General features: G+C 45.7%; 1 protein-coding gene and 1 long non-coding RNA gene across 2 annotated transcripts in view; one reads left to right on the top strand and one right to left on the bottom strand.

The window, feature by feature from the left end:
* The window catches only part of LOC138844342 (uncharacterized), a 78645-nt gene extending 67949 nt beyond the window's left edge, over positions 1-10696 (bottom strand). The window contains exon 1 of the long non-coding RNA XR_011380036.1: positions 10560-10696. This is a non-coding gene — a long non-coding RNA (uncharacterized lncRNA). The remainder of the gene's footprint in view (positions 1-10559) is intronic.
* A 30-nt stretch (positions 10697-10726) lies between these two features.
* Positions 10727-16334, top strand: NANP (N-acetylneuraminic acid phosphatase). Its single transcript, XM_002721544.5, has 2 exons — positions 10727-10859; positions 13680-16334. Exons 1-2 carry the CDS (start codon positions 10770-10772, stop codon positions 14334-14336), a joined length of 747 nt encoding a protein of 248 aa, XP_002721590.1. The 5' UTR covers positions 10727-10769; the 3' UTR covers positions 14337-16334.
* The last annotated feature ends 1832 nt before the right edge of the window (positions 16335-18166 follow it).

Here is an 18166-nt window from a genome sequence, read left to right as displayed (position 1 = left end):
CACCTGCAACGCCGGCATCCCATATGGGCTCTGGCTCGATCCCTAGTGGTCCACTTCCAGTGCAGCTCCCTGCCAATGTGCCTGGGAAAGCAGCAGAAGACAGCCCAAGTGCTTGGGCTCCTGTACCCATGTGGGAGACCCAGAAGAAACCCCTGGATCCTGGCTTCGAACTGGCCCAGCTCTGGCCATTGTGACCATTTGGGGAGTAAACCAGTGGGTTAAATATGTCTCTGTCTCTCTGTCTCTCTCTGTCTCTCTCTCTCTCTGTAAATCTGCCTTTCAAATAAATAAATAAATATTTTTAAAAAGAAGTTGAACTCACAGAAGTAGAGTAGAATGGTGTGCACATGGGGAGGGGAAGCAGCTGCTGAGATTTTGGTCAAAGGATACAAAATTTCCATTAAATACAAGGAAAAGTCTCAAGAGATCATTATACAGCCTAGTGGCTACAGTTTACAACATACTGTATTCTTGAAAATCAGTAAGAATATACTTAAATGTTATCCAAAAAATATAAGTACTTAAGTTATACATGTCTACTAGCTTGACTTCACCATAACAAAATTTAAACATATTTCAAAACATCATGTTTACGTAACAGCTAAAAACACTGTCATTTGTCAACTTAAAATTGACTGGTTATGGGGCAGGCATTTGACAAAGCAGGTAAGCCACTTCTTAGGACATCTGCATTCCATACTGGAGTGCCTAGGTACAAGTTCCTGCTCCACTCTCTATTCCAGCTTCCTGCAAACGGGTACCCTGAGAGGCAGCAGTTGAAGGCTCAAGTACTTGACTCCCTTATGTGGAAGACCTAAATGAAGTTCCTGACTCCTGGCTGTTATAGGCATTGGGGTAGTGAACCAGCAGATAGGAGATTCATTCTCATATTCTCTCTCTCTCTCTCTCCCCCCCCTCTCTTTCCCTTCCCCCCTCCCTCCCTCCCCCCATCTATTTCTCTATCTCTATCTCTCCCTTCAAAGAAAATAATAAAATTAATTATATAATTTTATTAGAAATAAGTAATGCAAAGTATCATATAATATCAAGAACCTTCTGTCACTTGTAATCCAAATATGCAGGTACTTCAAAAAGTCCATGGGAAATGGATTAAAAATAAGTTTACTGGGCAGGTGTTTGGTCTAGCAGTTAAGATGCCCACATCCCACATCAGGGTTAAATTCTCAACTCCATTTAACAATTGGAGCTTCCTGCTAATGGGCACCCCAGGAGGCAGTAGGTGATAGCTCAAGTGGCTGAGTTCCTGCTGCACACTTGGGAGACCTGGATTGAGTTCCCAGATTGCAATTCCAGCCCAGTTCAGCTCCAGCCATCACAGGCACCAGTGAGTGGAAACTCTCCTTGTTAATTATTTCTGTAACTTTGCCTGCCTCTTAAATAAATATTTCAAAAATTTTATTTTGATTTAAAAATGTTTTAAATGCACATGCATGAAAGGTCTTCAAAAAGTTCATGAAAATGTATATTATGAAAAAACTATGTATGTATTTCAATATTTTTGCACCAAAACAAGCATATCTATTAATTCAATTTTTTGAAGATTTATTTATTTATTTGAAAAGCAGAGTTACAGAGAGGCAGAGGCAGAGAGAGAGTCTTCCATCTACTGGTTCACTCCCCAGATGGCCTCAACAGCTGGAGCTGGGCTGATCCAAAGCCAGGAGATAGAAGCTTCTTCTGCGTCTCCCATGTGCACACAGGGGCCCCAGGACTTGGGCCATCTTCTACTGGTTTCCCAGATCACAGTAGAGAGCTGGATCAGAAGTGGAGCAGCTGGGACTCGAACCAGCACCCATATGGAATGCTGGCACTGCAGGCAGCAGCTTTATCTGCTATGCCACAGCACTGGCCCCTTAATTTAAACTTCCATATTGGTTAATATGTATTTATATAGTTAAAATGTGGAGTGGCAGAGACACACACACTTAGAGAATGTTTTGAAGTACCCTCTTGATGTGATCTGCCTATTTGTAAGGACAGTTATGTTTGATAAAGAACATAGCAATCAGTCATACATCTTTTAAAAAAAAAAAAAAGTGAAGGCAGGCCGGTGCTGCAGCTCACTAGGCTAATCCTCTGCCTTGCGGCGCCACACACCGGGTTCTAGTCCCAGTCGGGGCGCTGGATTCTGTCCCCGTTGCCCCTCTTCCAGGCCAGCTCTCTGCTGTGGCCAGGGAGTGCAGTGGAGGATGGCCCAAGTGCTTGGGCCCTGCACCCCATGGGAGACCAGAAGAAGTATCTGGCTCCTGCCATCGGATCAGCGCGGTGCGCTGGCCGCAGCGCACCAGCCACGGCGGCCATTGGAGGGTGAACCAACGGCAAAGGAAGACCTTTCTCTCTGTCTCTCTCTCTCTCACTGTCCACTCTGCCTGCCAAAAAAAAAAAAAAAGTGAAGGCATCAACCCAAGGATCAATCTAAAGAATAAAATGAACAGTGGTTATAGTAATACAACTCCAGGCCTTTAAAATAATCTTCACTAAAGATACTTCTATCATTGCTTGCAATTTAATTAGATAGTTGAAGTATAGGGAAGGCAGGGTAGAGAGTTTTTTTTAAGATTTTATTTATTTATTTGAGATGTAGAATTACAGACAGGGGTCCAGCACTGTGGTGGTAGGAGATTAAGCCTCCACCTGCAGCACTGGCATCCTATATGGGCACCAGTTTGTTTCCCAGCTGCTCCACTTCAGATCCAGCTCTCTGCTAATGGCCTGGGAGAGAAGCAGAAGATGGCCCAAGTGCTTGGACCCCTTCACCCACATGGGAGACCTGGAAGAAGCTCCTGGATCCTGGCTTTGGCCTGGCCTAGCCCTGGATATTGTGGCCAGTTAGGGAATGAACCAGTAGATGGAAACTAGCTTTCTCTCTCTCTCTCTCTCTCTCTCTCTCTCAAATAAATAAATAAATCTTAAAAAAAGGGGGGAGGGGGTGGCACTGTGGCATAGCAGGTAAAGCCACTGCCTGCAGTGCCCTAGCTTTCTCTCTCTCTCTCTCTCTCTCTCTCTCTCTGTCTCTCAAATAAATAAATAAATCTTAAAAAAAGGGGGTGGGGGACGGCACTGTGGCATAGCAGGTAAAGCCACTGCCTGCAGTGCCAGCATCCTATATGGGTGCCAGTTCGAGACCCAACTGCTCCACTTCCAATCCAGCTCTCTGCTATGGCCTTGGAAAGCAGTAGAAGATGGCCCAAGTGCTTGGGCCCCTGCATCCGCGTGGGAGAACAGGAAGAAGCTCCTGGCTCCTGCTTTGGATCAGTGCAGCTCCGGCCATTGTGGCCAACTGGGGAGTGAACCAGAGGATAGAAGACCTCTCTCTCTTCCTTCCTCCCTTCCTCCCTTCCTCCCTCTCTACCTCTCCTTCTCTCATTGTATAACTATGATTTTCAAGTAAAATAAATAAATCTTTAAAAACAAAAAAGTTATAGACAGAGAGAAGGAGAGACAGCGAGATAAGTTTTCCATCTACCGGTTCACTCCCCAGATGGTTGCAATGGCCGGAACTGGGTTGATTTGAAGCCAGGAGCCAGGACTTTCTTCCAGGTCTTCATTATGGGGGAAGGGGCCTAAGCACTTGGGCCTTCCTCCACTGCTTTCACAAGCCATAGCAGAGAGCAGGACCAGAAGAGGAACAGCCAGGACACCCATGTAGGATGCTGGCACCCGCAGGCAGAGGCTTAGCCTACTAGGCTACAGCGGCAGCCCCCAGGGTACAGAGATTATGCACACATACTAAAACTCTGTGGGCACGTAAGCTTGAGAGATGATTATCAGCGTGTCTTAATCCTTGGGTAACACTGTTGGGGGACTGCTATTAACCTAGATGTGTTCTGGCCTCTTTGTGAACCACTTAGTATCTTCTAATTTTCACCTCTGACTTCAAAACCTATCTGGAAACTTATTCTGTATTTGTCACAGATCTCTAAGATTCGTGCTCTCAAAAACCTGTCATCGGAATCGGAGGGTGATATATGTAGACTGGTAATGCTGGAGATGGCAGAGTAGGATTATGGAATGGATACTTCTTGGAGGAGAGCACACTGAAGCTGTGCCTCAAGACTGCCCATGGCCAGACTAGTGACTAAGAAAACCAGCCTCTGTATTTTGTTCTCCCTCACTCACCCATGCATAACAAGGAGAAGACTAAAATGAGAAGAAGAAAGCAAGGCATTTTCATCCTATTTCTGGAGAAATTACCCCCAGGAAATCTTTGGTTAGCAATTTCAATAAATCATTGTGAATCCTGTGAATCCCAACTTTCAGAGGAAACCCCATTATTTACATTTTCAAGTCTACATGGTGTTCCATCCAGGCCAGTTTCAATGGACAGTCCCTGTCTTCATCTGTTTTCTATTGTTATAACCGAATACCACAGGCCAGCACTGTGGGAGGGCAGGTAAAGCCACCTTCTACAATGCTAGCATCCCAAATAGGTGCTGTTTTGAGATCCAGCTGCTCCACTTCTGATCCAGCTCTCTGCTATGGCCTGGCAGTGGAAGATGGCCCAAGTCCTGGGGCCCCTACACCCACATGGGAAACCCAGAAGAAGCCCCAGGCTCTGACTTCAGATCAGCTCAGCACTGGCTGTTGCTGCCATTTGGGGAATGAACCAGCAGATGGAAGATCTCTCTCCCTCTCTCTCTGCCTCTGCCTCTGCCTCTCTGTAACTCCACCTTTCAAATAAATAAATCTTAAAAAAAAAATTAAGCAAATGCCAGAGGCTGGGAACTTCATAAATAAAAGATGTTTTCTGAAAAATTATTTACTTTTAAAATTTAAGTAAATTGTATCTTCCATCCACTGTTTTACTTCCTATATACCGGCAATAGCCAGGGCTGGACCAGACCAAAGTCAGGAGCCTAGAACTCAATCCAGGGCTTCCATGTGGATGGCAGGAACTCAAGTACTTGAGCTGTCACCTGTTGCTTGGGGGGGTGGGGGGTGGCGTGAGCAATAGCAGGAAGCTTAAGTGAAACAAAGAGTCAAACTCAGGCACTCCAAAACAGGATGCAGACTTCTTACCCCTGCAGCAAATATCCACCCCAATTTAGCTTCACAGTTTTAGAGATTCCAAAGCAAGGTGCCAGGATCTGGTCATCTCTGATGAGAGATGGCATCACGATGGCAGAATCACATGCAGAAGAGGTGAGCAGTGCACGCAGAAGAGGGATTCAGGGGAGGTACCAGGATTGCCTATAGCAACTGAGAGGAGATCCAGATCCATGAGACAGGAACTACTCACACAAGACAGCATTAGTCCACTTATGAGGATGGAGTCCCCGTGACTTAAGCACCTACCACTATGCCCCACTGCTTACAGGTCCCACTATCTCACCCGGGTCATACTGGTAACCAAACTTCTAGCACACAACGAATGAACCACATTCAATGTGCAAACCACATCCAAACCACAGCAGTCCCAGTCCCAAGGTCCCCAAGTATTGTGTTTAGGGTGTTTGCAGTTCCATTGCCTCTGAGAACACTCCAGTATCTATATCTTGTACAGATCTTCAAAAAAAAAAAAAACTGTCCATGGGGCCGGCGCTGTGGCACAATAGGTTAATACTCCACCTGTGGTGCCAGCATCCCATATGGGCGCCAGTTCTAGCCCAGGCTGCTCCACTTCCAGTCCAGCTCTCTGCTATGGTCTGGGAAAGCAGCGGAAGATGGCCCAAGTCCTTGGGCCCCTGCACCTACACAGGAGACCGGGAAGAAGCGCCTGGCTCCTGGCTTCGGATTGGTGCAGCTCCAGCTGTTGCAGCCATTTGGAGAATGAACCAATGGAAGGAAGACCTTTTTCTCTGTCTCTCCCTCTCACTGTCTGTAACTCTAACTCTCAAATAAAATAAAATAAAATAAAAATTTTTTTAAAAAATGTCCAAGGGTAAATTCCTAGCAATGGGAACGATTGGCCAAAAGATGGACATGAATTCTTTTCAAAGGAAATTGCAACAATTTATACTTCTTGAGCCAGAATGCAAGTGCTTATTTTCCTACATAGTCACCTTGTCTGGCTCTCAAACATTTAATGTTTGCTTACACCACATGTGAAAATGGTATATTATTATACCCTGAATTTGTCTTTCTTAAAATATGACTGTGATTAACCACATTTCAGATATTCATTAGTTGTATTTATTTTCCTATCCTCTGGCCAAGCTGTTAGGAATTAAGAGATGATGTCACTTTGAGTATCAGTATACACACACACACACACCCTTGTATATACGATATACTTCAAAAAGTTGATAAAAATGGGCCGGCACCGCGGCTCACTAGGCTAATCCTCTGCCTTGCGGCGCCGGCACACCGGGTTCTAGTCCCGGTCGGGGCACCGGATTCTGTCCTGGTTGCCCCTCTTCCAGGCCAGCTCTCTGCTGTGGCCAGGGAGTGCAGTGGAGGATGGCCCAAGTCCTTGGGCCCTGCACCCCATGGGAAACCAGGATGAGTACCTGGCTCCTGCCATTGGCTCAGCGCAGTGCACCGGCCGCAGCGCGCCAGTCGCGGCAGCCATTGGAGGGTGAACCAACAGCAAAGGAAGACCTTTCTCTCTATCTCTCTCTCTCACTGTCCACTCAGCCTGTCAAAAAAAAAAAAAAAGTTGATAAAAATGGAATTAAAAATAAATTTAATTTAGGTGCAAAAGCCCATAAATATGGCTTTTCAAAACTTTATATCAAATTAAGCTTGTTTTTAATTCTATTTCCATGAACTTTCTGAAGTACCCTCATGTATGATATTTAAAGCCTCAAAAAGTGAATGAGATTCCCAAGGGAGTAAGCATAGTGAGGCAGACCTGGGACACCCCAAAATCAGAAAATCAGAGGGAGGAGGAACCAGCAGAGACCATGAATATCAGCCAGTGAGCAAGGAAGAAAATTAAGAAAGGGTGATATTCCAAAAGCCAAGTAAAGAAAGTACATCTAGGAGAAAAGAATGACAAGTTGGACTGATCACTGCTTTAAAACAGTGAGATGAAGCCAGAGAACAGCTGTTGGATTGCACAGAGGAGGTCCCTGGTGGCTTGACAGATGTCGTTTTAGTGGAATGATGTGAGTAAAAGGCTGATTAGAGCAGATTCAACAGATGGGAAAATGCTGAAAATGCAAGAGTGAAGTGAAGAATTGCTGAAAAGAGCTCGCAAAGTAAGAGTGGGAATCCAGTGAACAGCAGAAAACGCTGGCCACAGAAAGTAATAGAGGGGGGCCAGCGCTGTGGCTCAGTGGGTTAATGCCTTGGGCTGAAGCACCGGCATCCCATATGGGCGCCGGTTCAAGACTAGCTGCTCCACTTCCGATCCGGCTCTCTGATATGGCCTAGGAAAGCAGTAGAAGATGGCCCAAGTACTTAGGCCCCTGTACCTGCATGGGAGACCCAGAGGAAGCTCCTGGCTCCTGGCTTCAGATCGACTCAGCTCCGGTCGTTGCAGCCAATTGGGGAGTGAACCAGCAGATGGAAGACCTCTCTCTCTCTCTCTCTCTCTCTCTCTCTCTCTCTCTCCTCTCTCTGTGTAACTTTGACTTTCAAATAAATAAAATCTTAAAAAAAAAAAGAAGTAATAGAGGAAGTTCATTTAAGAATACAAAGCAGGTGAATTAGTGACTGACTGATAGTTACTGGGCAGATATGGGAACCTGAAATACTCTTCTGGTTATTTCCAGCTCATCCCTATCCACCTAGTAATGTCTCAGACAATGTTAAACTCGAGGGAAAAATTCTGAAGGTCATGGAATTGTACTGAACTTACACAAACAGGAAGGTAGGAAGGGCAGGGAGAGACTTTCCCTAAGGTAGGCAAGGATAGGCTCAGTGTTGCTATCAGCATCCTGAAGCAATGGTGCAGTTCTGCAGAGTGCAGAGTTCAGAGAAGCAAGTGCTACCGTTTAGTCTCCATTTTATTTGTTCTTGGATCAACTACACATCTTTCACTTAGACTTTACTTCCCAAAAATGTAAAGATCTCCTGTAACTACTAGTAACTGTCAAGACAACTAGTTTAACTACTTAGTAACTAGTTTAACTACTATAGTTCCATCTATAATGAGGAATCTGGTCACAGGAAAACTCATTAGTCCACAAAAACTACCAGTAGCATCGGAAACCTTAAAACACTTACATTTAGGAAACATTAAGGCTGCTAGGATGTACCCCATCTGGCTGTGATAGCCCTTTAAGTAGAAGAGCGGACGGGTCATGAAATGCCATTAGACGTATTGTCACAAAGGGAAACATGTCAAATAACTCAACCCACTAATAGGATTGCTGATATATTCGTCTGTACCTCATTTAAGCTAAGATTTGTGCCTAAATCAATACATTCTATGTACACATCAGAAAAAAAGACACTGCTCCAATCTATAAGCTTCATGCCTATAAGCAGATTTATGCTAAATTTTTTCTGACATTCCAGGTAACTAAAAATAAGCAACTCCAAATAATGCCTCCCCAATTTGCCTGATTGCTAATCCAAATGGCCATAATTGGTGGCCTGAGATTTATTTAGCTCACAGTTTTGCAGGTTCAAAGTCCAAACAGCATAGAGCAGGCTCAACAGCCACCAAATGGCTGTATCATCTCATGGCAAATCACAGATGGCAATGAAATGAGTGTGGGAAATTACATCTCCAACCAGGAGCAAACAGAGTTAAGTTGGAGCCAGACTTCATGCTTTCATAAACACCCTACTGCAAGAGCTCCAGAGGAGTCGCATGAGAACCACCTTATCCTAAGGCCCTCCCAACAGGCTCCACCTTCCAAAGGTTCAGCACCACCCTGAGGATCATGTGTCACAGTGGAGTCCTGGGCACCACCCAAACCATAGCACCAAAGTAGCAATATGTCAATCATGATTCTGCTGCATGACAGAAATACAAGGTAGTCTGCCATTACAGAAGAAAGCTCTACTAACAGAGAAAGAAGCCAGCTGAGGGGACGACATTGTGGTGTAGTGGGATAGGCCACCATCGGCAACACCACCATCCCATATGAGCACTGGTTCTGGTCCCAGCTGCTCCACTTCCAACCCAGCTCTCTGCTAATATGCCTGGGAAAGCAGTGTACCATATACTTGGTACATGCGATGTACCATGTACTTGGGCCCCTGCTATCCACATGGGAGACCTGGATGGAGTTCCTGGCTCCTGGCTTTGACCTGGCCCAACTCCAGCTGTTGCAGCCATTTGGAGAGTGAACCAGCAGAAGTTTGCACTTGCTCTCCTTCCAACTCTTTTAAATAAATAATATAACATAAACCTCTTATAATATAAAACTCTTTTAAGTAAATAAATAAATAACTTTTTAAAAAAAGCCCAGAGGCTGACACTGTGGCACAGTGGGTAAAGCTGCCACATGCAGTGCCAGCATCCCATATGGGCACCAGTTCAAGTCCCAGCTGCTCCACTTCTGATCAAGCTCTCTGCTGTGTCCTGAGAAAGCAGTAGAAGATGGCCCAACTCCTTGGGCCCCTGCACCTGCGTGGGAGACCTGGAAGAATTTCCTAGCTCTTGGCTTCAGATGGGCACAGCTCCAGATGTTGCCACCATGTAGGGAGTGAACCAGCAGATGGAAGACCTCTCTCTCTCTCGCTTTCTCTCTCTCTCTCTCTCTCTCTCTCTCTGCCTTTCAAACAATAAATAAATCTTTTTTTAAAAAAAAGCCCTATTGTTAATCATATGCCTCAAGGGTTGGCAAATATTTTCTGTAAAGGTCTAGATAACAAATACTGTAATCTTTTGTGGTCACACTCACTTGTAACCACTCAAGCCTCCCACTGTACTGTAAAAGCAGCAAGACAGCACAGACATAAATGACTATGTTGTGTTCCAGTTGTTAAAGAAAAACCTGAGCTGAGTTAATTTGGGCTAATTTGTTTGGGCAAGGAAAAGGTTCTAGGATCAGGCAGCATTCCAGACAAAAGCTGGTTCAGAATGCACCATCGCACCTCGTGTGCAAGCTGTTCTCGGCCATGGACAGGGAAGTAACCTATAGAAACCACTGATAGGCTGCAGTCCGACTTTCCTGTCGCGTTTCATTGGCTAAGTTGCTTGGCTACAATTTATTCACACACCCAGCTAGGACTCAGTTCCCATGGAGCTGGGAGGCCACTTTGGGACAGAAGCCACTACCACACACACAGTTTTAGGCCACATTGGACACAATAAAACTGGAGACCAACATTTGAATTTCATATAATTTTTGTATGTCACAAAATGCTTTTTTTAATCAGCCATTCAATAATGTACTGTAGCTCATAGCTCCACAAAATCAGGTGACAAGCCCAAACTGGCCTGTGATACATCATTTCCTGTCACCGATGATAACCAGGTAGCTAAATCTCAGTAAAGTTACCCACTAAAGCAGCACATTAGTTTCAAGATCCGCATTCCAAACCCTACTCACGCCGGGAGGGGAAAGAGGGACTATAGCCAGCTGCGGGAAGCGGCTAAACGGGAAGAATAAACCACTTCCGCCACCAGCCACTGCGGGACAGATGCCCGCCTCGCGCGCTTCCCTACCCAGACCCGGGAGTCTCGCGACACCTACCGGTTCCCAGACGTTCGGGTGTGAGACATCTCGCGGGATTCCCGGTGAGACTCCGGCGCGCCCGCGGGGACTCTCGAGCGGCGCACGACAGTCAGGTGACCTCAGGGGTCGGCCCACATCGCCCAGACCGGGCCGCCGCTTCACGCATGCGCGGGCGGCTGCTGTGGCCGCGGCGAGTTGGCGCTTTGGTGTTCTGTGGCGGCCGGCGGTATGGGGCTGAGTCGCGTGCAGGCCGTTTTCTTCGACCTGGACAACACGCTCATCGACACCGCCGGCGCGAGCAGGCTAGGCATGTTGGAGGTAACGTCCCCGGCCCCTCCGGGCGGGCTCCGCGCGCACTCGGGTCCGCTCGGCACCCCGGCCTGTTGGCGCGGGTCGCGTTCCGCGTTCGAGACCCTGCTGCCGTCCTGGAGCTGGAGAGCGTGGCCCAGGGGTGAGCGGGCGAGGGTCGGGGTTTGGGCACGCCGCGTTCCGGGAGGCTCCGCGGAGCGGGGTCAGGGCCCGGAAGAATGTCCGTAAGTGCCACGGCGGCAGGGCGGACGCGGCGGCGGGGGCGGCCGCACGCTCGACCCCCGAGGCACACCGCTGGCCGAGGTGCACCGGGCTGAGCTTTGCCTCGGCGCTTTCTCCGCAGGAGTTGCTCTGGACGCGTGGTGCGGGGCGTTGCTGCGTGCGGGCATCGCTTCGTGCCCAGGCCTTCCTCCTGCTCCTCCAGCTCTGATCCCCCTCTGCTTTCTCCCTCTGCCTTTGGCTTCCAAGAGAGTCAAAGATCAGCACGTGTGAAAAAAACTTTTCAAAACAAAGTCTTTCAACCCTGAGTGTCTTTTTCTCTTCCTGATCTACAGCCTTTTCATCCTGTTCTTTCCTGCATTTCACTCTTGCTGCATGTTCACTCTGCCCCGTGCTTTAAATTTGTATTATTGTATTTGTTGTGGAGAGAGGGAGAGAGCTCCCATCAATTGGGTCACTCCTCAGGTGCCCAGAACAGCTGGGACTGGAACGTAGCAAAGCCAGGAACTGGGAACCCCATCCAGGTCTCCCTCTGCCAGTTGAGCCATCGCCGGCCAGGATGCCCATGAGCAGGATACTAACCAGGAGCAGAACTGGGAGTCAAACCCGGGCACTGATACCAGGTGTCCCAGAGCTGCTGCACCAAATGTCTGCCCCGTCTCATACTTCTAAAACATTGTATTAATTATTTTTTAAAAAGATTTATTTGTTTATTTGAAAAGCGGAATTCACAGAGCAAGAGATAGAGGTCTTCGACTGATTCACTCCCCAAATAACCACAGTGGCCGGGGCTGGGCCAGGAGGAGCCAGGAGCTTCTTGTGGCGTCCCCTGCGTGGATGCAGGGGCTCAGGTATTTGGGCCGTCTTGTGCTGCTCTCCCAGGCACATTAGCAGAAAGCTGGAGTAGAAGTAGAGCAGCAGGGTCTCAAACCAGAGCTGATGTGGGATGCCAGTGCCCTAGGCTGTGACTTAACCGCTATCCCACAAGCCAGCCCCTAAAAGCATTTTAAAATAACATCTTCCTGGGATCTTCCTGCTGTAGATAATACCTTTCTTTGTGGAAAAGAAATCCTTACCATTACCTCCTTTATTCCTAAACTCATTGCAGTGTTGCTTCCTAGAATGAAATAAATTTGCCTGGTCAGCCCGTCCCTTCCAAAGTACCCGAGTCAGTGGACATTTTCAGTCTGTCTGAATGTCTACTGAGGTGCACCTTCCATCTTCTTACTCTGGACCTTGGCATTGGGCACTGCCCTGTGCTGAAGTACATATTTGCCTTGTTAACGGGGTTAATGATTATATGAATGTCAGGCTATGATGAAGTAGAGGTGATTAGTTTTAGAAATGTGGATGATGGAGTGATGAAGAGGTTTATTAGCAAGATAACCTCAGTGTGTTGCAATTAAAGTTTTTTAGGCCAATTCTTAACCATAACCATAGACCAAGAGTTCAGGTTTCTTTTAAATTATCAGGTTGAAAGGCAGTTACAGAGAGGGAGAGACAGAAAGGGAGATCTTCCATCCTCTGGTTTACCCCACAGATGGCCATAGTGGCTGGTGCTGGGCTAGGCCAAAGCCAGGAGCTTCATCTGGGTCTCCTGTGTGGGTGCACGGCCCAAGGATTTGGGTCATAATCTGCTGCTTTCCCTGGTGTATCAACAGGGAATTGGATTGGAAGTGGAACAGCCAGGACTCCAACCAGCGCTCATGTGCCACCCATGTAGGAGACCTAAGGTGAAGCCCTTGGCTTCATTGTGGCCGTCTGGGGAGTGGACCAGTGGATGGAAGATTTCCATCTGTCCCTCTCTGTTACTCTTTCAAAATAAACAAATACATCTTTAAAAAAAAAAAAAGATGAAGTAGCATTAGTTTCTCTGAGAAGAACCTAAGTAATGATTGTCAGAAATTTACAGTTATATTGAGTGTAAGCACAAATTTTACTAAATGGAGTGGTTACTGAGTATGCCAAATAAATGAAGAATGGGGCCAGTGCTGCGGCTCAATAGGCTAATCCTCCACCTGCAGTGCCGGCACACCGGGTTCTAGTCCCAGTCGGGGTGCCGGATTCTGTCCCGGTCGCTCCTCTTCCTGTCCAGCTCTCTGCTGTGGCCTGGGAGTGCAGTGGAGGATGGCCCAAGTGCTTGGGCCCTGCAGCCGCATGGGAGACCAAGAGAAGCACCTGGCTTCATATCAGTATGGTGCGCTGGCTGCAGCGGCCATTGGGGGAGGTGAACCAATGGAAAAAGGAAGACCTTTCTCTCTGTCTCTCTCTCTCACTGTCCACTCTGCCTGTCAAATAAATAAATAATAAAAAATAAATAAATGAAGAGTGGTTACTGAGTATGAATGAAGAATCTTCTTAGGAGAGAAATTGGTTAAAAAAAAATACCCACACACACACATAAATTAGTCATCTAGAGCGAATGGAAGATCTTGATTTTGGTGTCTCTCAGAATACCACCAAATCCCACCAAAAAGGGCATGGGGGTGGCCCAGCTCTAGGACGGAAGAGTGGAGCTAGACTCCCTCAGCCACCTGCAGGAGCACAGCTCCTCCAGAGCGTGGCTACCCAAGGTGCGAAGTGTTAATGGGTCTATTCTCCTTTATTTAGGTGATAAAGCTCTTACAATCAAAATACCAGTATGAAGAAGAAGCTGAAATCATCTGTGATAAAGTTCAAGTTAAACTCAGCAAGGAGTGTTTTCATCCGTACAATACATGCATTACTGACCTGAGGACGTCACATTGGGAAGAAGCAATCCGGGAAACAAAAGGTGGTACGGACAATAGGAAATTGGCTGAAGAATGTTATTTCCTGTGGAAGTCTACCCGTTTACAGCACATGACACTAGCAGAAGACGTCAAGGCCATGCTTACTGAACTTCGAAAGGAGGTCCGCCTGCTCTTACTGACAAACGGTGACAGGCAGACCCAGAGGGAGAAGATTGAGGCTTGTGCCTGTCAGTCCTACTTTGATGCCATCGTTATAGGTGGAGAGCACAAAGAGGAGAAACCGGCACCTTCAATATTTTACCACTGCTGTGACCTCCTCGGAGTCCAGCCTGGAGACTGCGTGATGGTGGGTGACACGTTAGAAACCGACATACAAGGAGGCCTCAACGCAGGGCTGAAAGCCACCGTCTGGATAAATAAAAATGGAATAGTGCCGATGAAGTCATCCCCTGTCCCCCATTACATGGTTTCATCGGTGCTGGAGTTGCCTGCTCTCTTGCCGAGTATAGACTGTAAACTCAGTAAGTCGGCCTGAGGCGCACACAGGCCACAGTTGTGAATCCCTAGCACTGGAACTAAGTGCTGAGGCGTTCCGTTACTGTGGTGCAGTTCTAAGAGTAGTTTCACTTGCGATACAATGGCCGTTATTGTGAGTGTCTTTCCAATCCTGCTGCTTTGGACAGCCAACTGTTGCCTGGTGTTGGTATCTGGAAATCCAGATTGCATTAACACAAGTTACTATTAGTGTAGCTCAGGAAACTTGAGGAAATATTATTATTTGTTAGTCTGTGACTTTAAATTTTTGAGAATTAATTTATTAATCTTTTAGTATCTTGATTCCGTGATACTAAGCAGGGTAACTTACACATGATTGCATAGGTATAGGTTTTATGGTTTAAAATTGATATTAAAAAAAGATATTCTAGGTTGTATGTAAATAGAGAATCACCAAAACAACAACTGAATATGGCTGATACGAAATAAGTAGTAAGTCATCCAGGCATTTCATAGTGAAACTATTTTGAATATTTCCCTTTTAAATGTGTAAAGTTTTTACCTACTTTGGGTGGATAGTATTTTGAATCTATTTCTGCATGACCTTTTCTGGTGGTCAGTTTATCAATGCTGTGTACATGACTGATACATTCCTCCATGGGAAAGTGTTATAATCAATCAACTTGTGGTGCTCCTTTTCCACACCTTTCCAGAGGGAGCTGGTAACTTCCTTGTAGCCTTTACTTTTTGAGGAGATATTTTTACTTCTTTCCCAGGCACACAGTAGGGTTCAGCAAGCTGGGCTATTTTGCTGGGGATAAATGCAAGCCATGGCACCAGAAGTTATTTTCCCTGTATGGATCCATAAGAGGATAATTTACCCTATGTGGCCTAACCGGGCAGGCTCATCTCTCCCATTGGCTGAATGGTTTCACCCCATCATGAAACTAACAGAAGATTAGGCTTTGCTATGAATCATTTCCCGAGTGCTATTTTAATACTTCAGTGACTCTTCCTGGAGTTCCGTTCTGCCTTAACTCTTTTGTGAATACATCACTTCACAAATTTCTATATCCAATTCAGGGTTCATGTTGAGCTTAATAATTAACAGCTCTGTAAAATTTGCCCTAAACTGTCTGTGATTCTACTCACCAAACTTGGAGTAAAGTGGTTAAAAAATAAAGGGAAAAAGTGGTTATTAAAGTAGGAAACATGATTTCACTTGGGTGAGTGGGTTTTTGTGTGTTTTTTGTTGTTGTGGTTGTTTTTGGAGGGTGTAGATTTTTAAGACTTATTTGAGACAAGTGCTAATTTAAAGTATTTTGGGATATGCCTAAGTGTGGCTCCAAGATTGATATTCAGAATCAAATTCTAGATGATGCCCGTCTGAGAACCTATTTCTTTAGCCAGTTGTTCCCTCTCTTGTACCATGAACAAAATTCTCTTTCTTATACAAATGCCCTTTTGTGTTTATTTGTCTCAATTTTTAAAAATATGATTGTATCCTTGCCTGGGTGCTATTGCTGTAAAACTGAATGTCTGAACAGAGTATGTTTATAGTTCCAGCTCTGGTGTCCATGTGACCTTGGTTGTCCTTTAACTATTTAAAAATCATTCGGTTGGAAGATTTGGGCAAAGATTGAGCATGATTTCTCTGATGTGTGATGCTGAGTGCTTGTCCTTTCAGCTACAGGGTGGGTGCAGGCCGCATCACCTTTGTTACACTAACTCTTACATCATGGTGACAGACCTCAACAAGATAGCTCCTAGGGTGAGCTGTTCTTCAGCAACAGTGATTGGGGGGAGAATAGGGAATAATTGACTTTCCCTGTCTTCACAGTTTATATTCTGTATAGTACAGTAATGCAATCTTACATTCCATTTGCACCTTCCTTCAGGAAGAACTTTGTGGTTTTCTACCTTCTGAGTGGAATGTTACAGAAGATATTTTAAAATATTTGAGATAGATTTGTGATTTTATTAATAATGTTTTGGCTTAGAATCTTATTCCTTAAAATTAAAAAAGTATGTAACTGCAGTGTTTTGTCATCTGTATTTTTTCATAGCTTCCTCCATAGTGGCTGGTACAGAGCCAGCAATCCTCTCCCAAGCATCACTCTTCTAGAAGACCTAGAGTGGGCATAGGGAGCACTGTGTGGGAAACTGATGGAGATGGATGTGTCCTGGTTCCATGTCCACGCACCGGCACACGGATGACCTAGATCTGGCGGTGCTCGCTGCTGTGGGAAAGCAGGGTGTTGGGCTCACAGGAGTTTACTGCTTTTCGGACTTCTTTGCAATCCGCAAAAAGATACATTTTCCAACATAACCCCTTAAATGCACTTACAGAACATTAATATGTGTATATTAGATATGGTTTGTATAGATAACATAAAACCTACCGTGCTTTGTGTGATGCTTAGATATTTTTTCATTCTTTTTATCTAATTAAGGAATATATTAATTTCCGAACCAGTAGTACTTGTAGTACACAAATCAAATAAAACAACAAATGGCAGAAAGTCCGTCTCCTTATCTCTCCCCGGACCCACAGCCTGGCTAAAGACTATGCTGTTATCAGCGTAGCCTCATATGAATCTGCATACTGAAGTATGTGTGACTACGGAGAAGGCCTTGAATTCAGGCAGATTACGGCTGCATTTCAGTGTTAGGGAATAATGTTCCTAAGGAGTCGTGAAGCTTCTGTTTAGGCCAATTCGTGTTAGGAATATTTTTATGATCTCAGCTAAATACAGAGCCTTCTTGGGTCTCATTGAAAAGGTACTGGTTCTGTTGATACTCTGCCTTTCAGCTCACCTGAGGAGAGGGGAGCACAGCTGTGGAGACCTGGCCCTTGTGTCAGCCTTGGGGAGCCGCCCACTGCCTGGTGCCTGTCACCTCTTGTCTCTTAGGTTGGATTCCTTGTGTTCTGTATCTTGTATATTCCTGGTTTTAATTCATTCCTTTTGGTGACATGCCTCCTCACTATCCATGTGTGTGAGAGATGAAATTTGGGGGATGTTACATGTTTGAAAATGTCTTCATTCTCCCATCATTGATCGTTTTCATTTGAATTCCAAGTCTCTGGTCTTATAGGAACCATTTATATGAAGTCAGAAACATCATAGAAAATGAGTATTGTGAAAAAAACTGCACAGTTTTCCTTTTTTTTTCCTTTTGCACCAAAATAATTTTTTTTTAATTCCATTTCCACAAACTTTTCTTTTTAAGATTTTTTATTTATTTATTTGAGAGAGTTACAACAGTGAGAAGGAGACACAGAGAAAGGTCTTCCATCCATTGGTTCATTCCTCAATGGCCTCAACAGCCGGAGCTGAGCCGATCTGAAGTCAGGAGCCAGGAGCTTCTTCCTGGTCTCCCATGCAGGTGTAGGGGCCAAGGACTTGGGCCATCTTCTACTGCTTTCTCAGGCCATAGCAGAGAGCTGGATTGGAAGAGGAGCGGCCAAGACTAGAACCGGCGCCCATATGGGATGCCAGCACTGCAGGCGCCACAATGCTGACCCCAGTTCCCACAACTTTCAAGGAGTCTCCTGCATACCACACTGTGTCACAGCTTTTCCCACTGTAGGTCTTGAATCTGTTATGTCTTTTGCCCATTTTCCACATACTTTCCAGTTCACAAAATGTTACTACACCCACTTTCCCAGTCTCTGTGTGTGTGTATGCAAATTTCTTTACTGCAGTTCTAGTTGGGTTTGGGGTAGAAGCTGTCAGGTGTGTACTTCCATGCATCTTCCACTTTGATGTGGAAAATCTGTCCTGTTTCCTGTTCAGGACCACAGAACTGATCCTTACCCCAGAGTCACTACCCCTAGCTCCAGAAATATTCATTTCTTTTTCTTCTAAT

The sequence above is a fragment of the Oryctolagus cuniculus genome, chromosome 11, assembly GCF_964237555.1.
Source record: "Oryctolagus cuniculus chromosome 11, mOryCun1.1, whole genome shotgun sequence".
In the NCBI taxonomy this organism is placed as follows: Eukaryota; Metazoa; Chordata; class Mammalia; order Lagomorpha; family Leporidae; genus Oryctolagus; species Oryctolagus cuniculus.
The sequence above is the reverse complement of the archived record's forward strand: the minus strand, read 5'-3'. Positions and strand labels throughout refer to the sequence as shown.